The sequence below is a fragment of the Podarcis liolepis genome, assembly GCF_965112155.1.
Source record: "Podarcis liolepis genome assembly, chromosome: 7".
Taxonomy (NCBI): domain Eukaryota; kingdom Metazoa; phylum Chordata; class Lepidosauria; order Squamata; family Lacertidae; genus Podarcis; species Podarcis liolepis.
In genome coordinates, this window is record NC_139561.1 from 53,128,087 (window position 1) to 53,151,864 (window position 23,778).

A 23,778-nucleotide genomic window follows, 5' to 3' on the forward strand; every position below is an offset into this window, starting at 1 on the left:
GGAACAGAGCAGGATCTCAGTGTTTGAGTTCCTATAAATACTGTTGAGGGGGTGTGGTGTATAGCCTCCAACGTTCTGGGCAGAGAGGAAGTTCCCAGGTTAGTGTGCCTTTTCTTCTTTTGTTCCTTAATTACTTGAGGGATATCTTGAGTGATTTCTTGAGTGATATTCTGAGTACCACTTAGGTGGGTCATTAAGTGTGGATTAGTTGCTAAAGCTTTCGTGTCTTGACCTCTTGAGTTTGTGAAGAGTTTTTCTGAGAAGATGGCTGTACTGCACTTAGTTGTGCTCTGGCTTGGCTTCGTGTATAGGGGCGAGCTGTGGTTTTGTGCCCTGTGCCAGCCAGATCTGTGTAGGGATTGCAGGGGGGTGCAGCATCCGGAGGTGCCACTATGGTTTGGCTACTGGATGGTGTCTGTAATTTATCTGTGGAGAGGGTCTGGGTTTGGGTCTGGTGTGGTTGATTGGTGATGGCGTTCTGTGTGCCTCTGGTTCTGGTGTCGGTTTTTGTGGGGAGGGCTAATTTCCAGATGTCTGGCAGGTGGGACGTGTCGTCACGCTTGTTCATGCTGTGAGGGTGTTTCTCTATCTCGATGGCTTCCATGATTATTCTCTTGTGGTGATGTTCCATGTTAAAGAGCAATTTGGAATCTGCAAAATTAATTTCGTGTCCTGTTTCTTTCATGTGTTGGAAAAGAGAGGAAGTTTTTTCTTCTTTTTTGACGGCATTCTTGTGTTCTGCGATACGTGCATTTATTCGTCTGTTTGTTTGTCCAATGTACGTGGCTGGGCAGACTTTGCAGGGTATTTCATAGACCCCTTGGTTTTCCAACTGGATTTTATCTTTGGGGTTTCTGAGGATATTGGCTATTTTTTGGTTGGTGCAAAAGGCTGTTTTGATATTGTGTTTATGGAGGATTTTGCTAATTTTATCTGTAGTGCCCTTGATATAAGGAAGGAGGGCCATGCCATTGTTTTCTTCTGTGTCTTGGTTTTTGGGGGGTGTTTCTTTTTGGATTAGCTTCGTAACCCTGTTTTGCTGGTATCCATTGGCGATTAACACATTTGAGAGATTCTGTAACTCAGTTGTCAAGTGGTCTTTGTCAGCCAGGCGTTTGGTTCTGGAGATGAGAGTCTTGGCTATGGAGTTTATTTGTGCAGGGTGGTGGTGTGATTGTGCATGTAAGTAGCGGTTGGTGTGTGTTTTTTTCCGGTAGATAGTGTGTCCTAGGGAGCCACACATCTTCCTCACACATCTCAACAGCCTACACCCCAAAATACAATTCACTATGGAAATAGAAGCCAACAACCAACTTCCCTTCCTTGACGTCCTAATCTACAAAAAACCTGATGGCTCCCTAGGACACACTATCTACCGGAAAAAAAACACACACCAACCGCTACTTACATGCACAATCACACCACCACCCTGCACAAATAAACTCCATAGCCAAGACTCTCATCTCCAGAACCAAACGCCTGGCTGACAAAGACCACTTGACAACTGAGTTACAGAATCTCTCAAATGTGTTAATCGCCAATGGATACCAGCAAAACAGGGTTACGAAGCTAATCCAAAAAGAAACACCCCCCAAAAACCAAGACACAGAAGAAAACAATGGCATGGCCCTCCTTCCTTATATCAAGGGCACTACAGATAAAATTAGCAAAATCCTCCATAAACACAATATCAAAACAGCCTTTTGCACCAACCAAAAAATAGCCAATATCCTCAGAAACCCCAAAGATAAAATCCAGTTGGAAAACCAAGGGGTCTATGAAATACCCTGCAAAGTCTGCCCAGCCACGTACATTGGACAAACAAACAGACGAATAAATGCACGTATCGCAGAACACAAGAATGCCGTCAAAAAAGAAGAAAAAACTTCCTCTCTTTTCCAACACATGAAAGAAACAGGACACGAAATTAATTTTGCAGATTCCAAATTGCTCTTTAACATGGAACATCACCACAAGAGAATAATCATGGAAGCCATCGAGATAGAGAAACACCCTCACAGCATGAACAAGCGTGACGACACGTCCCGCCTGCCAGACATCTGGAAATTAGCCCTCCCCACAAAAACCGACACCAGAACCAGAGGCACACAGAACGCCATCACCAATCAACCACACCAGACCCAAACCCAGACCCTCTCCACAGATAAATTACAGACACCATCCAGTAGCCAAACCATAGTGGCACCTCCGGATGCTGCACCCCCCTGCAATCCCTACACAGATCTGGCTGGCACAGGGCACAAAACCACAGCTCGCCCCTATACACGAAGCCAAGCCAGAGCACAACTAAGTGCAGTACAGCCATCTTCTCAGAAAAACTCTTCACAAACTCAAGAGGTCAAGACACGAAAGCTTTAGCAACTAATCCACACTTAATGACCCACCTAAGTGGTACTCAGAATATCACTCAAGAAATCACTCAAGATATCCCTCAAGTAATTAAGGAACAAAAGAAGAAAAGGCACACTAACCTGGGAACTTCCTCTCTGCCCAGAACGTTGGAGGCTATACACCACACCCCCTCAACAGTATTTATAGGAACTCAAACACTGAGATCCTGCTCTGTTCCAGTAACAAGAAGCCGAAAGCACCAGCCTGAAGATGACGAGTGAGACCTCGTCGAAACGTCGCCTAGACACCCCAACTCTTACACGGGAAGACACCCGAAGACACCAAAACCTGCATTCCTGTACCCGTGAAAATCTACGAAAGCATATATATATATATATATATATATATATATATATATATATATATATATATATATATATATGTTTGTTTGTCTATATAGGCATATATGTGAATGACTGCAAATCATGCCTCAAAGGCTTCACAACTGGGAAGCAAATGAGGGAAGGGCAGAGAGGCAAATGTTTTATTTCTAAAGCAAATAATATTTATTCATTTGTGAAGCCATTCGTTTGCCTTCAGGGGTTGGGATTCCTGGGTTTTACCTTCATTTATATCGCTTGAAATGTTTGCCTGTTGTAGAGACAGGGGATTAGGACATCAGAAGGAACTTGCTGGAGACCCATCTAGCATCCTGTTCTGACAGTGGCTGACCAAAGGCCTCCAAGGGAAGCCTGCAAGTAGAATCTGAGTACGAGACCACTCTTCCTTCTTTGGATTCCTAGCAACTGGTATTCAGACGCACACTGCCTCTCACACTGAAGGTAGTATTCTCCTTGAATTCAGCCAGTCCTCTAAGAACACTGGCATAGGAACATTCATTGGCAGGAATTATGGTGTGGGCTAGCTCTGTGTTTCCCACCCTGGTCAAACCACCTGGCAGAAAGAGTTCTGGCAGCTTGGGACGTGTCTCCGTGAAGAGGCCCACCTCCCGTTTTGAGAAGCAAATCTATAAATCATAATTAAAAGAAGCAGCAGCAGAATGCGATGCCCCGAACTTGGCACCAGTGGAAAAAGCAAGCAGCCCATTAGATCTGAAGGCCATTTGCTGCTGCAATGAATCTTAGAATCGTAGAAATGCAGAGCTGGAAGGGACCCAAAGCACCATCTAGTCTAACCCCCTGCAATGAGATCATTTACAGCCATGTCATGATGGGTTTTCTGGCCTGAAGCATGACGTACCAGTGGCTCCAGGCCCAGTTATGGCTGAAGAATGAAGTTTCTCCACCCATGCCCTTTAATTTCTCGGCATCGCCATGATTTGGAGGAGGACCAGGCAAACAGCTGCTTCTGTTGCTGACCTTCAATGAGTGCTCACTTCGCCAGGCTCAGCAGCTCAAAAGTGGGGTTGGAAATGGCACTTTGCTTGGAAGAATCAGTTGTGGATCCTCTCCAGCCTCGTGGGCAAAAGATGGACACTGACCAAATGCAATGGCACTTAGTTTCACACCATTTGCCTGTTATTTTCATCGATGTACTAGATGCCAAACTTCAGCTGATTAACAAATTGCCCTTATCCAGCAAGGTAAAAGGACTAGACCATCATTCACAAAATCATGATAGATGCTCGTTCTTAAAATACATATAAACTGAAATTTGTCACCAATAATTTCCCTTGACTCTTGCCAGCCTCTTTCTGCATTTTAGGTTGCAACCTCCTGGGGCAGGGACCTGTCGGGGGCTTTTTTGGTTCTGAACTGCTGTTAAGCACCTAATACCTTGGTGAAGCTGTATACGTAAACAGATAAAGGTGCCGATCCGAGGCATATGTAAATGAAAATGAATTCCATTAAAAATGGCAATCCATTCATATACATTAATGTGTTTCTGACTGGAGTGGCAGAAATTATGAAAGCTTCCCCAACCTTTTATTAACAGTATTTTCCCCATTACATTCTCAAATCTATCTTTATAAAGGCTAAAAAGTTGTGATTCTAAGGCTGCAGTCCTATATCCACTTATCTGGGATGAATCTACATATTTCAGAGTACACACATATAGGATTTCAAGACTTCGAAGTAGATCCTACAATAAACCACACCAGTTTCCCAAAGGGTAACGCGTTAGCCTGCTGCAGCCAAAACAATACAGGATCTTATGACACCTTAAACATTAACTGATTTATTGAGTCCATGAAAGTTTATGCCACAATAAACCTGCAACTCTTTATAGCGCTGTACGTTTTGCTGCTTGAGGAAGACTCTTCAGTGCCTATTGGATCTACTGTTGAATTTGCTTTAGAGGTAGTCAACATAAAAAGAAGCCTGCAGCTGGATCAGGCCAAAGCTCATCTAGTCCAGAATCCTGTTCTCATAGTCACCAACCAGATTACCAGATCGTAGAGTTGGAAGGGCTCCCAAAGGTCATCTAGTACAACTTAGAAAATTTTGGGAATCTATTTACAACGAACTAAAAAAAAATTTAAATATACCTTTATAAAAAGACCCGAAGCCTTTTTGCTGGGGATAATGGGAGGGGGAATCAAAAAGGAAGATCAAACACTCTTTCAGTATGCGACAGTGGCCGCCAGAACTCTAATAGCGCAGAATTGGAAGACAATAAGAATCCCAACTATAAATGAATGGCAATCTAAACTACTTGATTATTTTGACTCGGCAAAAATGACACAGAAAATAAGAAATCAAAAAGACACAAAGTTTAATAAAGATTGGAATAAATTTATGGCATACATGGAAACAGAGGTTAAGAAAAAACAAAAAACTTAAAATCACAGTAGGCGTGATATAACACTTGTGATGTAAAAAAATTGTTTTTAGGAAAAGAAACTGCAGATAGGAAATTTCTATAACACATTCCGAAACCAAGATGAAGGGAAGTCAGTAAGTGTTGTGTGTTATGTAGTTAATGTAATCAATTTGTTGTTACCTTTTGTCAGGAGTATATATATATATTTTAATTTGTCTTTATTTGGTTTTGTTTTGTTTTTCTTCTTTCTTTGATGTGAATGTGTTGTGTTACAAAATGAATTAAAATCAATAAAAAATTTTTTTTTAAAAAAACAACTCTCTTCAATGTAGGAATCTCAACACAAAGTCCCCCATCCAGTTTGAAACCATACTGGACCCTGCTTAGCTTTGCAAATGTGCCAGCAGTTTTACTGCTGCCCACAAGTAGGACCTAAGTGCAATAGTACACATTTGATTCATGATTCCCACCAACTGGTGTTTGGAGACCTGCTACCTCCGACAGTGGAGGGAGAATATAGTCATCATGGCAAGTGGCCATTAATAGCATTATCCTCCATGAAATTTATCTATTCCTCCTTTAAAGCCATCCAAGCTGCTGGTCATCACTACATCTCGTGAGAGTGAATGCCAGAGCTTAACTATGCACCATGAGAACAAGCCACTTTGCATGCCGAGTGAGGACCATCCATGAAATCTCCATGCCGAACTCGCTGTGCTTGCCTGAATTGCTCTGTGCATTTCTCCAGCAAGCCTCTTTCATAACACTCCCATCACAGCTCTTGATGAACAACATTCACCCAGTGATTATGATGGGGAACTTGCATTATGAAATGGTAATGCCGGGAAGCATCCTTCGGCATTCAAAGCAGAAGTCTCCTTGATTCTTGAAAGCAAACATCATTGAGATGCATGTGGGTCTCCTGCTCCTCCTACAGAAGCCATCTCCCGATCAAGGTTGGCTTGCTATCCAGAGGACATTTAATATCCAGCTCAAGGCAAGGAGACCTCCTGTCAGAAACGACATACTAAGGATATTATGACTGACATCCAGATGCAAAGCGACCTGATGGAGAAGGCAGTGCTTTTGCTTTGCCAGCTCCACTTCCATATGAAAAGTGGATGCAGTGAGCTGTAATTGCATAGGTGCAGGTAGATGAATAGAATGTTAATGGGCTGAGACTGAGGGTGGGTGGAATACAAAGCTGCTGCTGCTGCTACAGAAAGCAGGCATTCAAATGCAGCAGAGCAAGAGGCTCTCAGGAAGGCGACGGGGCTCTGCAAACACTCACGTTCCGCTTTTCCGTCAGGGAAATATGTGCGCAACCAGTGGTTCCAAGGGAGAGGTGGCCTGTGGCAAATGACAGGATAGCACTTGCTGGAGAAAGCGGATAGAGAAAAAATTTCTCCCTCTCCTGTAGCGCTAGAACTCGAGACTGTCCAATGGAGGTGAACGTTGGGAGATTCAGGACAGGCAAAAGGAAGAACTTGGTCACATGGTTAAATGATGGAATTGGCCACCACAAGATGTAGTGATGGCCACTAGCATAGATGGCTTTAAAATTCATGGAGGATAAGGCTTCAAGTCAGGGTGTCCTTTGCATGGCATGGAGAAAGTAGCTAGAGAAGAGGTTCTTCTCTCTCTCCCATAATGCTAGAATTTTGGACATCCAACAGATGTCTGACATGTTGCAAAGTTCAGGACAGATAAAATAAAGTACTTATCCACACAATGCGTAGTTAAACTATGGAACTTGCTCCCACAAGAGATAGGCCCCCACTTTGGATCACTTTAAGAGGGCGATCCATGCAGTATCCTGGTTCCAAACCATTTAGGGCTTTATAATAACCAGCACCCACCTTAATTTGTGCTTAGAAAGGAACTAAAATAGGGCTACCATACGTCCGGAATTTCCTGGTCATTCAGCCATCGGGTGGAAATTGCTGAAATGTCTGGGGAAATCTGGACGTTTGACAACCCATGTCGGAAGTGTAGATTTTCTTAAAAATAGCTCAAAAACTTTTGTGTCCGGATTTTCGCTTCTTGAAATATGGTGACCCTAACTAAAAGTCAGTGTAACTTGCATATAACACTTTAAATAAATGTACTGTGATTACTGTTACTTGCAGGTGTTTCACAACCCACTTATGCCTGTGCAGGGTGTGTATATTTCCCCCCTATTTGCAATCCAAAACAGGCACAAAATCAGGAGGTTTTTTCCAAGCCCCTAGAGAGTGGCTGTATGCGATTGGTGGGCAGTTTGGTAGTTCACAAGGTGTTCTATTCCTTGCTATCATGATGATGACAGTAATGTATTTTAATGTTAACTGGGCTCTGTCGATTAATCAAAATAAGACACCAGCTTTGCCCTCATACTTACGATCTATGAGCCAAACTAGACATGGCACACAGTCCTGTCTCTCTTTCCCCAGACAGTTATTATATATACTGTATACGGGAAAAGCAGCCTTGGAGGCTGCAGTGAGGGCTAGAAAAGCAGCAGGTGGAGAAAGAGGCTGCTTAACATAGGAACAAAAGAAGATGCCATGTATTGAGTCAACCCATTGGTCCTTCTAGCTTAGTTTGTCAAGGGCAGTTTTATTCCTCTCTCCAAGTTATGCTTGTGGCCATTCAGTGGGGATTAATTCTATGATATCAATTTTTGTGTCGTGTTACTGGGTCTGTTTGGAGCGGGGGCATAAACCAAGAAATGGCCTTTCCTCCCCAAGAGATAGGAAGCTGCCCCTCTTCCCCAAGAGGGAGCCCTTACAGGGTTCTTAACAAAATGTGTGTCTTAAACTTGTGCATTAAACATCCTTTGTCCATGGAGAGTTGTGTAGTGGATGAATAATGTCTGTCCCAAAGTGAGATATGGACTAAGCACTGGTTTAATCACACACATTAATCTCACACTTAGCCCATGTTCAGCAGCTCAGATAAATGACTCACAGCAGATTAAACTTGCAGATAAGCAGGTAGATGAAGATGGGTTTACCTGGTCTTTGCCCCCAAATGAGATCATATTTTGTAGCTCCCCCCCCCCGCCTGGTACCCTCCAGATGTTTTGGCCTGTCATTCCTATCAAGAACAGCCAGCACAGCTGGAAATATGAATATCAGTTTTATCTCGGCAGATTTTTTCTAATACCAATCTCGCCCTTTAATCTAGGAGAGAAGCAAGCTCCCCCCCTCCCACTTTCTCGTTCTGCTAAAAATACAGACAGTTCTTGTTTATTATAGGTATAATATTAAATACAAATACACTCCATGTTTGCTAAAGGAACCAGCATATAAACAGATGCATACAACAATGCATATCACTGTATAAAAATGTGTAGGTATGAATATATGTATAAAATTATGCCGTAGGAATATACTGCCGCCTGGGGTATGACTATTTTATACATACAGTCATACCTCAGGTTAAATATGCTTCAGGTTGAGCATTTTCAGGTTACACTCTGTGGCGACCCGGAAGTAACGGAACACGCTCAAAATAACACCATGCGCATTCACGGAAGTGGCAAAACACGACCTGCACACGTACAGACACACAGTCACATGTTACATTCTACTCAGGATGTGAACGAGGCTCCAGAACAGATCCCATTCGCATCCAGAGATACCACTGTATAATACACTTTTTCAGATAGTTTTGTATACAGTTAGTTGGTTTTTTAAAAAACCTGCATGAGTGGCGTTCATACGTAGGCGCTCAATGCAAGGGGCAGGACAATGCAAGCAAAACTCATTCAAGTCAGAACCACCCAATCTATTTTTAAAGGATGGCCCCCAACTTGGATGTCTTCAAAAGACGAATTAATCACGAAGACTATTGGTGGCTACTAGCCATGGTGGCTGTGTTTTGTCTCCACCATCAGAGGCAGTAATGGGCTTCCCCAAGTAACTTGGTTGGCCGCTGTGAGAACAGGATGCTGGACTAGATGGGCCAAATGGCTCATTAAAACTCTCCTAAATCCCCATGTTGCTCCCAAGACAAGCCAAATTTGCTTTCCTGAAATCAAAGCTGGAACCTTGTTCTTTGAAATAGCCCTCTGCGCTATAGAGGTTTGGTACTATACAAGCAAAAACTGTTGTAAGTTGCTTGGTCCTAAGTGGGTGATAAGGGCAGTTATACACCATGTACTTTTTCAAGCCTTGAACCCCGTGATATTTGTTTTAAAATATACTCCTGGCAATGAAGGCCCTTTGCCTGCATTTTCAAAGCTACTCCCTCTTGCTTATGAAGTCAGGCCTCGTTATGAGCCTCACAGGGATGGCATAGCAGTAGATGAGTTAGTAAGAAGACAGTGCAAAATTCATTTCTATTAAAACTTTCCTACCCCCACTCTGTGGCAAGCCCTTAAGCCTCCCTGTTGCTTCAGCATTCCAAATTAGGGTCTGAAAGCAATTCAAGGGGGAAAGATATTAATCTGAATTCTACAGTGTGAGATAATCAGCGGTTAAAGTGCTGAAAGAGCGATATTAAGGCTGATGTTCCCTCCTCACCCCAACTAAACTTTTCTTTTTTGCATCTTAGTGTTTCATCACACCCTGCTGATGCTAGATAGAGGGGCTGTTTATTTTTTTTATTTTTTTTGGAGTGGGTAGGAGTTGCTATGGAGACCAGTCTTGAGTGACGTCCCCTGCAGAATTACTCAGTGGGCTGTGTGATTTAATTGAAGTCATCAAGCTTGGAAAGCACTGCATTTAGGCCCCATTACATTTATTGGTTGCTAATCAGTTTTCTGGGCAAATTAGACACCACTTCTCTCCACCCACCACAAGTCTAATCAGGCAAGTATCTGTGGCTGGATCAGGATCTGTGCTAAGGGAACTGGTGCTTCTTCTTTTAAAAGTGCAGATTGGATTGTGCAGACAGGATAGGCAATTCCATACTTATGGGTCACTACAGAACTGAGATGAAATGCCATCCCACCCATTTTCACAGCCCCCGACCTGAAATCCCAAAGGGCTGCTGCCAGGCCATGTAGACAATGCTAGGTTGGATGGACCAATGTCTTGACTCAGTGGTCCGTGCTTGAATGGGAGACCATTGCCTTTAGTCCCTTGCTGAAAGAGTCATGGCTCAGTGATAGAGCATCTGCTCTGTGTGGAGATGGTCCCAGGTTCAATCCCTGACATGTCCAGGTAGGACCGATGGAGACGCCTGCCTGAAACCTTGGAGAGCTACTACTAGTCAGGGTAGGAATGAAAGCTGAGGGGCCAGAGGAAACGTTGTAGAGGAGCTGAGGAAACCTTCCAGCTCTATGATTCTATGACTCCCCCCCCCCCAAAGGATTTCCCCTAAGTTCTTTGGGGATTTTCTGTGCCTAGCTGTAGGTCTTCCCTTGAGCTGTGGGGGAGTTTGTCCCAGATCTTCTGTGCTGAAGTGGATCGGTCTCCCAGGCAACAGTTGAACTGCTGTACTATCAAACACTCATCCCTGTTGCCAGCAGTCATTTAAGAGCATCCTCCAGTCTACAGAACAATGACAATACATACCTTTGAGCCATTAAAAGGCACCACGCAGCCCACAAAGCAGGAAAGGAGGAGGAGAGCACTGCTGGATCACACCAAAGGTCCATCTAGCCAAGTGTTCTGGTTAAGCAGGTGCCTCAGAAGCCCACAGGCTAGACATGATATAATGATTATCATCCTACCCAGTTCCTTCTTCCTTGCTCCTGTAAAAGCATAGGAAGCTGCATTTGAACAGGCCAGATCATTGGTCCACTAACTCACATATTTTGCTCCCCCTACATTTTGCCTCTGGCTCTGCCCACCACTGGCACCCCCACCCCAGAAGCTTACCCTTGAGGGAATGAGGTCCTTGGGCTGGAAAAATAATTTGCCATCCCCGCCCTACATACCACTCCTTGTAGCTGTAGCCTCCTAACCTACTTCGCAGGGTTGTGAGGCTCAAATGAGGAGGGAAAGTACTGGCACACTTGGTAGGGGCATGGGGGAGGGCCTTCTTGGTGGCTGCTCCCAAACTTTGGAGCTCCCTTCCTAGAGAAGCTAGACTGGCTCCTTCCTTGCATTTCTACCAACTGGTGAAGACTTGCTTGTTCCAACAGGCTTTGGGGAATTGACTGCTTTTAAAGGAATGAGTTTTAATACAGTGGTACCTCAGGTTAAGTACTTAATTCGTTCCAGAGGTCCGTTCTTAACCTGAAACTGTTCTTAACCTGAAGCACCACTTTAGCTAATGGGGGCCTCCTGCTGCCGCCGCGCTGCTGGAGCACGATTTCTGTTCTCATCCTGAAGCAAAGTTCTTAACCCGAGGTACTATTTCTGGGTTAACGGAGTCTGTAACCTGAAGCGTATGTAACCTGAAGCAAATGTAACCTGAGGTACCACTGTAGTGCTGTGGTGTTTTTATTATATGTATTTTAATAGATATGTGTTTATATTTTTTAAAATTATATTAGGGTTTAATTACTTTTTAATGATTTTCTCCTTCCCGCTTTTAGCTTTTCGTATTTTATCTGTGATTTGTATTTTTATCCGTAAGCTGCCTCGAGTCCCCATCAGGGGAAAAGGCAGCATCTGTTAATGCTCCAGCCAAGGCCCACCTCCAATGTCTGATGCAATTTTGGCACGACCACCACCATCTTTAATTACTATTTTTTTTCTGGCCCGGTCTCCAAGAAGTTTCAAGAGGTATTAGTTAGCATGAAGAATCAAGCAGGAGTAATATAAAACAAAAGAACTTCATTTACGCAAGCTTGCATTATTTCTGTTTTAGACTGTTCTTAACATTGTGTTTTCAATTGCTGTAAGCCTGCCCTGGGATCCTAGGGTGAAGGGCAACTACAAATTTTGATAAGGGTAATGATAATAGTCTTCTCCCATCTCTCACTGACATGCACCCAGGTAAAATTCTAGATCATTATCAAAGGTAGAAATCTCCTTGTACTCTGGAACCTATTGATAATTAAGCACATTAGGCTCCCCATTATACTCTTGTACACCTCATTAAACACTTCACAAGCGAGGCATCTGGGGATACAAAATCTCGCTGGTCAGGGTGGAATTAAGGAAAGTGTTATTACCATGTTACTTTCCCTTAGCATCTGACCCCCTAAGAAAACTAATCATGTTTGAGTTGTACAACAACCACCATCCTTCTATCAACAATGCTGGCCTCAGATGTTTGTTCAATGTGCATTTAATTCAGTTCAGTTTCTAACAAAGCACTCTTTCTGTCGGGACCAAGAGCCCTCTTAGAATCCATGGACTTGTGAGGAAAGTGCAGAGCTGGTCTTTACCCCTTCCTCTTTTGCTGCCATTGACCCAGAGCACCAACGCAAACATCCCTTCTGCCTCCATGCAGATCAGTTAAACAAAATGCCCACAGAGATGAGATTTATTGAAATATAAACTAAATTACAACAGCTGCTATGAAGCAGGAGACTTAACCAGACCCAGCAATGTTTTGCAAAAACAGCCAGTTCCATTGCTCCTCTATAAACAAGGCTCTGTGTGGATTCACTTGCCTATCCTACTGATCCCCTGTGCCAAATAAGGACATGAAGGTGAGATTTGTCTACTTTAAAAATATTTAACAGGGTGGGTGGATGAGGCTTTCCTCACATGCTGCCCAGTATCCAATCTGCAGTTATATCTATAGATCTATATCTATCTTTGCGTGTGTGTGTGTATATGTGTACACACACACACACACACACACTATTGCCATGATCTAGTTTAATAGAGCATACATACTTGTGTGCTACCAGAGGTCTTGCCATTTGTGACATGGTGGCAAGCTCCAATTTGCCGCAAAAAAATACATTTTGCTAGCTAAGGGGACTCTTGCCACAGTGCATTCTGCTGGGCCCCTTTCCTGGTGCTCCGCTAGGTGAGTTCCATTTAAATTTTCCACAGTATCTCTAATCCAAATGCTATTGTAGGGCATTGTGGGTAATTTAAATGGTGGGTGTCTGACACCAAGTCCTGGGCAGCAGTGGGTGGGTGGGGGTAACACCATTACAAATCTTTCTCCCTTTCTCTCATCTTTAACTGTGCATTTATATCCCACCTTTTCTCTAAAGAGTTCAGTGTGACATACATGGCTCTCTCTCCCCCCATTATTTTCTCACACCAACCCGATGAGTTAGGTAAAGCTGAGAGATGGTGATTGGCCCAAGGTCATCCACTGAATGCCATGGCCGAGTAGGGAGTTGAACCCTGGCTTCTTAGACCAATGCTCCAATCATTATGCCACATTATCTCTTTGTGATCAGAAGAGAATTGAGGATCCCCTGCTGTCTTTCCCACACTCAGATGGTTCCATAAGGAATTCCCTCTTCTTATTCACATGGATGTAGGTTGTTTCAGTGAATGCAAAAAACATCGACCTCAGTTGCACTGAGAGGCTGGTGGAATTATTTCACACACTGGAAGGGGGTTAGTGTGCTTGTGTGCGAAAGGAAAACATCTTTGATTGGGCTTTTGTTGTTGTTTTTATCAGGACATGTGGAGTCTAGAGAAAAGCAGTTCCTCAAAAGGCCTCACCACAGATTTCACTCTCCCATTGTGGCTTCTGCAGATCACTTGCACAGCTCCATGTTTTACTTAAAAAGAGATTGCTTTCTTTCCACTGGGACAGTTTAGCACAGAAGAAAAAAGGAATGTAAACATCTCCATTTTACGCTAAATAAACCTTCTGTGTTGCCCCTAGCAAAAAGATAAAAAAAATACTGCAGAGATTCATGATCTGGCCCTCCTGGCTGTGATGTCCAATGCAAAACACAATCCTTGGCAAAGAATATCTGGTGGTCACAAGACATCATGAGCAACTGTTTGGCCTCTCTGTGCAAGCAAATAGTGAATGGTTATTTGCTTTGCAATGTGTATCCCACTTTCTCTGGTTAAAACAACAAGATGCAACATTTAGCTTTTAAATGGAAAAATCTAAAGCTCTAGTATGAAGTAGGAACCCCATCAAAGGAAAGAAATGCTCAGCCTCTGCTAGATGGTTTTCTTCTTCCCCTGCCTTCCGCTATGCTAAACTGTTTTTTTTTTTTTAAAAAAATGTAAAACTTGAAAGCTTCATTATCATCAGATTCACCCGCCATCGTAAGGAGAGTCTGTCAATTAACCCTGGTTCTCTGAGAGATAATGTCATCAGTTCTGCTCTGAAAAATGGCCTGGAGCTGTCCTCCCTACCCCCATTCTCATTCCTCTTCCACTATATAACTGGGGTCAAGTTTCTTCAAACTGAATCTGCCAGACATTTCTCAGGTTCAGGGCCCACTGCTGATCTGATTCCTAACTTCACTGTAAAAGAGGGATAGGGAATCTGTGCTCACCCCTGCAATGTTGTCAGACTACAATTCCCATCATCCCTGACCATTAGCCATGCTGGCAAAAATGTCTTCAGGGTCCCTGCTCTCCATCTATGCTGTAAGAAATATGCTGGGCTTGAAGTGGTCTTGAGAGAAAGAGACATTCGCTGAAAACAGCCCAGGCGTGCTGGCAGCCAAAAGAGGAACTGAATCCAGCTTGACAAAGTAAAAATCTAATGAAGCACTGGCCCGAAGAGGCTTGTGTTCATATTCGCATTGCTTGGCCAAAAAACGCTTGCGTTTGAAATGTCCCCAGTGCGTGTATAAATAGGTCCAAAGCATGAAGCTCTGAGTTTCATTTAATACTGGACATGTGGCTCAGCCTTCCTGGCTTCATTCCATTCAGCAAAGAATGATTCGACTATTTGGGGATTTTCGTTTAGGGATGAGCCTGGCAGCAACAATCCATGGGAGAGCATCTCCTGTAACTTTATGAACACATATTTGAAATACATTTTTATAGCAGCACTCAATTAAATTGACAGCTTGTTTACTGTCGACTCTGGTAGCTTATGGGCTGCCCGAGTGGCATATTTGGAGAGGGCTGGAAATTGTTTGATTTAGCTTTTAAGGGCTGAAAGGAAAGGAGTAAACTCTGAGAGCAAAGTAGTGTTTGATAGCTTCCACGCTTCTTCCCTGGCGTGACAGTAAGTGAGCAGCAAGGTAGGCAACCAGGCAGTCTTGGCTATGATGGCGACAGCTAAGTTTAACCTGGATCAGGCAGTATATTGGGTCATTTGGTAAATATAGCTCAACATAGGAAGCTGCCTTATACTGAGTCAGACCATTGGTCCATCTCACTAAGTAGTGCCTACACTGATCGGCTGTGGCTCTAAGGCAGGCATTGTTCTCAGCCTTACCTGAAGATGTTTCCTGCTTGGCAGGGGGTTGGACTTGATGGCCCTTGTGGTCTCTTCCAACTCTGATTCTATGATTCTATGCCAAGGGTTGAACATAGGACTTTCTGCATGTAATACAGATGCCCTTCACCTGGGCTAAGGCTGCCCCCCCATTTCCCCCCCACTGGGGAAGGTGGGAAGAGGTGAGAGAGATTTCCATGACTTTGTTCCTTCATCAAAGGCACACAGGAAGTGAAACTAGGCCCCCACCATCGCCCAAGAACCAAAATGGGGGGCTTTGTTCACGTCAAGCATTTAAGGAACACCTGATGCACATATAAAGCACATCACTTCCCCCGAAGAACCTGGGGGACTAGTTTGTTAAGGGTGCTGGGAATTGTAGCTCTGTGAGGGGAAATTACAGTTTCCAGGACTCTTTGGAGAAGGTTTTGTGCTTGAAAAGTGTGTTGAACGTTCTTTCAGTGTACGATGTGAATGTGCTTTAAGTGATATCTATTTGTTTAAAGAATGGGTAAACTGCCTACCATTTGAAAATATTGTGGTGGTGTACAAAAAAAAGAAAGAAATAAAAACATAACACAAAGTTAAAACAGTAAAAATATATATTACTGTAAATCCATCAATAAAACCAAACAGGAACAATATCCAACAATGCTCATAGCGGCTTACAACAAAGGAAACAGCAACACATTTCAAGCAGCACAAAAACAATTTCATAATAGCATAACAATAACACAGCAAATACAAGAACACAAAAAACACATTTCAGTACTGTAAATATAAAAGATTACTTCAGATTACTTAAGCAACATACAGCATCCAAAAGCTTAAAGATAAAACAGAAACAGGTAAAAGCATAGAAGAAACAATCATTAAGCTGAGATATAAATTTAATAAACAATGTAATGTATTTCTATTTAAATTATAGTAATTTAAAATTTGCGCCTATGCATATAATCTAGCCTATGCAATCTTTTCTGCTGTTTTGGGTGGCCAATGAGCAAGTAGATACCCTGAAACATCTGGAGGGCCCCACAGGTTCCCCACTTGATGGTTGGCTAGGAATCATGTTCTCCTCCCACTGAAATCTCCTTGTCTCCGTCCTCCTGAGATCTGAAATTGTGCCCTAGGTTGGGGGTGGGGGTGGTTTAAAACAGCTCCAATAAATCTCATTTTTTTGCCACGTCACCCGATACTGAGCCAAGCCATCCAGTACAGAAACTAAGATTGTAACCAGAAGTCAGACTCTTTTGGGATTGCTTTGATCTCTATTGCATCCTAAAAGCTTTTCTCAAAGGGATACTTATGGATCTTTTTAATGTGCAGGGAATAACCCTGGGATCTGTCTTTGGCTGCTGTGGCTTATCTTATGTGGGTAGTTTAAAATAAAAATAAAGAGTGGGAAAGGGAACCTAGCTATTACATGCAAATCGAAGCTCTTATATTGCATTCAACTATTCCCATTGGAAGCACATGCCGTCTTTTTGCAAGGGGTGCATGATGAGTCCCTTCTCCATTTGGTATCTCCACACCCTGAAGGACCGTATGTTGTTTACCCCAGAGACCAATTACCCCTGGTCTGCTGGGTAATTACACAATCGGGCTGGGGTTTCTTCAAAGCATGCTAAGTACCCAGTGGACTGCTGAGAGTTCTTCATGGTTGTTCCATTCTCTTGGATAATTATGGGATTGGGCACAGAGCTCATGTTACCTTGGTACACTGGATCAAGAAGGCTACATTTAGTTCAATTTCATTACTGCATCCCTCTGCCATCTCTAAAATTCAAATCTACCATTCCCAGACCCTCTGGCATTATTTCTTAAGCCGAATCTATATTTTAATTGGGTTTTTTTTTAAAGCTCCCATAGGTCTTCACAGTCTACCAAGCAGAGCCAGGTGTAAACCCCATGCAGGACCCTTCCAGGTGACCTATAATAAGAATATAATAATAATTTATTATTTATACCCTGCCCATCTGGCTGGGTTTCCCCAGCCACTCTGGGTGGCTCCCAACAGAATATTAAAAACATGATAAAACATTAAAAACTTCCCTAAACAGGGCTGCCTACAGATGTCTTCTAAAAGTCAGATAGTTGCTTATTTCCTTGATATCTGAAGGGAGGGAGTTCCACAAGGCAGGCACCATTACTGAGAAGGCCCTCTGCCTGGTTCTTATTTATTGAGCATTTGCAGTCTCGTGCCCAGCATTACTTAGGCATTCTAAGAAACCAAAAACATCAACGCAGTTTCGAAATCATTAGTTAAAAACCTTGCAGCTTTGAAAGGTTCAGTCTGGCACCTTGGTTCAAAATGGCTCCAAACTGTAACAAAACCTAAATGAAAACCTGCTCCCTGATCTCAGGAACTATCATGCTGCATTTGGCTAGGCTATCTTCAGATGCAGAGTGAACGGACAAACAAACAGCTTTCCAAACTATTGCAGGGTTATAGTCAACTAACTTCTAGTTGGAGTAGACCCAACAAAATAAATGGACCTAAGTTAGTTGTAGTCATTAATTTCCAAGTAAAGTCTTGGTTGAATACAACCCCTAGTAGATTCATCCTGATTTACTTGCACAGAGTTTAGATTATATCTGGTATTTACTGGCGCCCACAGTTAGAATTAAAAGCAGAGGCACATTCTTAGCCTTGGGAGTTTGTTCCACAGTCCTTTAACACCAGTGTCCCCTCCTGGTTATTCCAAGGGGGTCTTCATTTAAAAGGGGAGGGGGCACATTTTTGTTGCCATCACTAAACTGTTGGGGATCAGAAATAAACTGACACTGATAGACTGTAGGAAGATCCCAACCTACCTTCTGCTCTTCCCTAAGGGACACGCCTGCCTCCATTTTATCTGCACAGCAACCCAGTGAGGAAGGGTTCGGCTGAGTGTAGCTAAGATTAATCAATAAATAAGCTTTGAGGTTGGGTAGGGATTGAAACTTAGTCCAAGTAGAACACTCCACCTGTCACAACCAGTGCCGGATTTACGTATAAGCTAAGCAAGCTATAGCTTAGGGCCCCACTCTCTTGGGGGGCCCACAAAAAATTAAATGAAAAAAACTGGGTGTACATTTCCAAAATATAAGATAAAAAGCAAATTACTTTGATAAAATACGTATTTTGTTATGTGCAAAGGGCTTTAGATACCTATTAGGTCCATAAATTACCATAGAGCATAGATTCAACACAAAAAACAGCGACAATTTGTTGTTGGCAAAGGACAGCTGGACATATAAAGGGCCCCATTACCTTCAGTAGCTTAGGGCCTCATCAAACCTAAATCTGGACCTGGTCACAGCATGTGGTTTGTGGAGCAAGATGTGCTGGACTGTGCTGTGTCACATCAGAACAGTCCCCCTTGTGAAATATAAATAAAGCTATCTTCCCAGCCTTCATCCCGCTATGTTCATTTTCTACTTGTGGGGAGTGTTTTGCGTTGCTTGCCAGATTGGCTTTTTCATCCTCCACAGCCAACTGCTGTTTTGCTCCACTGAGTTTTGGTTTAACTTCTTAGAGAAAGTTGTTTTAACACACATTCTCATTCAATAGCATTTAAAGCTGTTTGCAAACACATTAATTTCCAAAGTCAGGCACATAATAGCTTAGCTTCTGAGCGATGAACCACAGGCAGAAGCTCAATTAGTGGCATTACATTCCTTAGCCATTGGCCATAGCAAATTTAGAAATATACAAATGTATAAACCATGTCACAGCAGATTTGGCCAATTTGTTACGCATTTAAACAACCCACACACCATATGAAAAAACTTAATCCTATGCATTTCTGCTCAGAAAGAAGCATTCCTGAATTTCATGAGACTTACTTCTAGGTAAGTGTCTTCATAGGGTTGCAGCCTCAGACATTCCCCCCCCCCCCCAGACAACTAACTGTTTCCAGTGCAATCCTAGACATGTCTACTCAGAAGTAAGTCCCATTCAGTTCAGTGGGATCTCCTCCCCAGTAACTGTACATAGGACTTACATCAGCCACAGACAGGATAGCCAATGGCCAAGGGTGATGGGGATTGTACTCCAAAAACATCTAGAGGGCCGCAGGTTCCTCACCCTGGCACCTGAGGCTTCCAGGGGCCAGATTTGGCCCTCAATGCCTCTCTATCCATCCCTTGTGATTCTCCCCAGGCCACACACACACACACACACGGCCTTGCTTTGCAGCCTCCTTCTTTTGCATGAACTGTGATCGTTCCTCTTGCTCTCGCCTGGATGGAGGATTCTGCAGTCTGTGTGCAGAAAGCAACTTCTGGCTTTTGTGTTTCTGTACAAAGGTAACCCCACCCAGTTTCCCCTCTGGCCCCACCCTCCACTGGCACACAGCTCCCATTTGGGGAATGTGTTGTGTGCTCTGCAATGCAACTCGCACCCATGTCAATGGCCGGAAGACCCTCAAGTACTGCTTGATTTACCTTCTTCTGCACAAAGAGAATTATCACGATAGTACATTTTACAGATCCGGGGGGGGGGGCATTTTCACCAGCACTTCACAATGTTTCAGAACCTCAGTATATGCTGCTTCCTGGAATTATGCCTCTTTCCATCCAGAGCTGAGATAAGAAGCAGTGGTGGCTCAAGCAGAGACGGCGAAAGAAAGAGATTATAAAATCCCCTCCAAGCTGCCAATGCAGTCTGACCACCACACTTTTAAAAAATTGAGGCAAAGGTTATGCACAATAAGAACCCTGTGGCCAGAGAAGAACCTGGAAAACCTGGGATCAAGTCCCCACTAAGCCCATGCGAAGCTCACTGGGTCAGTGAGAGTATCTCAGCCTAAACCTACCTCAAAGTGTTGCTGTGAGGATAAATAGGAAGGAGAAAACCTCATTGTGGGGTACAGCGTCATCTCCTCCCGCTTGCCAGTGCTTGCATACCCACCCCAAGGTGACAGCAATAGCCAGTCAACAATAGCCAGGAAGAGCAAGTGCCTGATGATGCCCAACCCTGTGCTGGCCCTGGAACTTGCTTATTTATTTGTTATCACATTTCCATCCCACCTAAGAAGCTGCACTGGACAGAAGGAAAAGAGAGAGAAACCATGTAAAGATGTAACAGTTTCAGAAATTTCCAAGTTCCAAGGACATGTTCTGATCAGGATACAGCTCACAGTTCCTTGCAGGAATTCTCTGCTTCATCCCACAACTATATCTGGTGGTAGATCAGGAACCCACATAAATCTGTAACTCTTGACAACAAGCTTAAAGCAAAGATCCAGGCCTCTTCCAAACTCCTGTGGAGCAGCCCCTCTGCCTCCTTTTCCAAACTGACTTCTGGAAGAGCAGGTTACTGAGTATGCTTCACTATTGTGGAGAGAAGGGCAGGAGGGGCTCTGTTGCTTTTGCAATGTCTTCTCTTCTTAATCATGAGGTTAACAGCATGGGTTATCTTTGCACTCATTGGCCAAAACACAAGAAGGCAGACTGAGGTGTGCTACTTTGCATGGACTTGGGTAGAATACTGCCTACATGTTTTCCTTTATACCTCTATAAAAGCTTACATTTTTTCATGAAAGCTGAATATTCAGGGAGGGGCATGAAATATTATTGAGGGCGTCAGGACCGCACAGGACCTTTATGGCCTCAGCCCTCAGTTTGTATGGTTCAGTGCAGGTATCGCCAACCTTTTTGGGCCAGTAGGCTGTTTTGAGAAAGTGCCCTGGGCTCCAGTCAGAATATGGCTGCCATAGGGTGTGTGGCAAGATACATTTCTAAAAATGCAGAAAAAGAGACAGGGCCACAAAAAGTTGTGAGCTTGCCTCCCCACTCAGTCCTTGGGGAAAAGGCACCTATATCAACCACCATCACACTCACTAAGTGCTTTGCATTGCTCCTCTGTCCAAAACTGGTGGGAGGGTGGGTGTCCAATCCTGACATCCAGTGAAGTGTGGGGATGCCTAAGGGTGCATGTGCAATGGAGGAGAGGCTGAACCAGTGTAAACAGGTACTTGGCAGGAAGAGCAAAGAGTTACTCATGCATTGTGGATTTTTGAAGAAATACTTACTGAAACCTTTTGCAGGTGCCATAGGAGATGCTGGTGGCCAGACTGGTGTGTGGAGGTATCACCCTGGAACCCTTGGTTGACTCTTTGTGGGGAATATTACAGGTTTATAATTCTGATAGCTCTTCCCTTCAGTGGACACCTCTGAACATGAGCATTCTTGTTCTTTTTGTCTTCGCAGGTGAACTTCTGCCATGACTTCTTGTGATGAGCAATGATACACTCTGAAGTCTACAGAGACCAAACATCCAAAGGAATGGTTGCTTCGCTTCCTTCTCACTGTCGCAAAATGAAATGGTGTTCCTAAGGTGATAACTGCTTCTTGCAGTCTAGAAGACACAACTTCGCTAGGACATTTTGTTTTTATTTTTTTTGTCTGCAAACGCACATTCTGATGGCTGGCGGGCGGTGATGACACCATGTAGAAGGTCCTGAAGGGGTGTCCTAACTGAGTTGCAATGGTTTTATACACTTCCCCATTTCCAAACGGCTTTCTGTCAGCACTGCACTCTTTCTCCTGGGGCTTGATCTTCCCATGTTATTGGCTTGGAGACAGGCTTATAGCCTCCTTTGTGCCTACCACCTATGAGAAGCGCCAAAGGGGAGATGATCCGTGCTACTTCCACGCTCTGTGCATCATCATCACCACTCCAATTTACCTGGCGCTGCTGGTGGTCTCTCTGCCTTTTGCCCTGATTGGCTTCCTGCTCTGGTCCCCTCTCCAGTCTGCTAGGCGACCGTACGTCTACTCTAGGCTGCAAGACAAGAGCCAGATCCATGGAAGCACGTTGCTCACAGAGTGGAAGGCCGCCAGCAATGGGAAAAGCTTCTGCTTTGGCAGCGCCAATGTCTGCCTGCTCCCAGACTCCTTGGCAAGATTGAACAATGTTTTCAACACACAGGCCCGTGCTAAGGAGGTCGGGCGACGGATACGGAATGGGGCTAGCAGGCCACAGATCAAAATCTACATCGATTCCCCCACAAACACGTCCATCAGCGCAGCAAGCTTCAGCAGCCTGGTCTCTCCTCAGGGTGGAGATAGTAATAACCGCGCAGTCAATGTGGGCATCAAGAGGACAACCTCGATGGAGTACAAAGGGGACAACTCCGGCTCGAACAACAGTGAAGATGGTAGAGATGGTAAAGCTGGAGGAGATACCAATGAGGGTGAAGACGGCAACACGTGCATTGTGCGCATAGGTGGAGAAGACAATGGGCACATTTCAGACCTGGAAGCGGATGGCACTGGTGGCCAAGTCAATAACAGCAAGGGGCCAGCAGACCGATCACCAGAATCTGAAGCCGAGAGCCTAAAAGGCCAGACGCCAAACCATAAGCAGAAAGAGGGGGATTCTGGGAGCCTAGATAGCTACACTGCCTCGCGAGAGTCCCTAGTGAAGGTGCGTGCCGCAGATGGCCCTGTGGACCAGAGCACTGTCAACAGCAAGCTCCTTTACAAGGCCTCACTGATGAAGAAGACCTCCTTGAGAAAAAAGAGAAACACAGATGAGCACTTTGACCACGAGATCTCCGCTTTCTTCCCTGCCAATTTGGACTTCCTGTGCTTGCAGGAAGTGTTTGACAAAAGGGCGGCTGAGAAATTGAAAGAGGAGCTCCACCATTACTTTGAATACATTCTGTACGATGTTGGGGTCTACAGCTGCCATGGCTGCTGTACCTTTAAGTTTGTGAACAGTGGCCTGCTTTTTGCCAGCCGCTATCCAGTTATGGATGCTGCTTATCACTGTTATCCCAATGGAAAAGGAACAGACGCCTTGTCTTCTAAGGGGGCCCTGTTTCTCAAGGTAGGTCTCTTTCTATAAAAACTGATTCAGGGACCTTCTGGCCTGCAAGCAGGACAAGTGCATATATGTGTGTGTACTTTGCATGTCTGGGCCACTATGCAAATACAAAATTTGTGGTGTGCAATAAAGAACCCCTTGCTTCGTTGGAACATAGAAAGCTGCCTTATACCGAGTCAGACCATTGGTCCATCTAACACAGCATCAAAATGAATGGGACCTGTCCCAAGTCCTGGGAGTGGCCCTTATCCATTTTGATATGGCCTGCAAATGAGAACATCCTTATGGGCCATGATTTTGGATCTCCTCTTCTCTCTTTTATATCATTTCTTTGCCATTTTGTGTGCAAAGAACTTTACAATCAGCTCACTGAACTTTGCAGCCCTGGGGAGTACTTAACCTGAGGTACCACTGTATTCTGGGCTTCCTTCCCTGCCAGATAAACCTTGATATATTTTCCTGCCACTCTTTGAAGCATCAAGTGTTGTTAATTTTGGGGATATTTTGAAATAAGAATAACAGTTTTGGAAGGATATTCATTTTAATAGCTGAAATTCTGCCCAGTAACAATAGTTTTATTCTTTCCCACATTTCCAAATTTCTCTTTATTTCTT

At 43.9% G+C, this 23,778-nt stretch overlaps 1 protein-coding gene across 3 annotated transcripts in view; it reads left to right on the forward strand.

The window, feature by feature from the left end:
- SMPD3 (sphingomyelin phosphodiesterase 3) overlaps positions 1-23,778 on the forward strand; it is a 351,886-nt gene that overhangs the window by 67,550 nt on the left and 260,558 nt on the right. For all 3 annotated transcript variants that reach the window (XR_014528790.1, XR_014528791.1, XM_083514992.1), the window contains exon 3: positions 21,544-23,167. Coding sequence is in view for 1 of the 3 variants with exons in the window: in XM_083514992.1 (XP_083371118.1) it covers positions 21,821-23,167 (1,347 nt within the window). In the remaining 2 variants the exon portion in view is untranslated. The remainder of the gene's footprint in view (positions 1-21,543; positions 23,168-23,778) is intronic.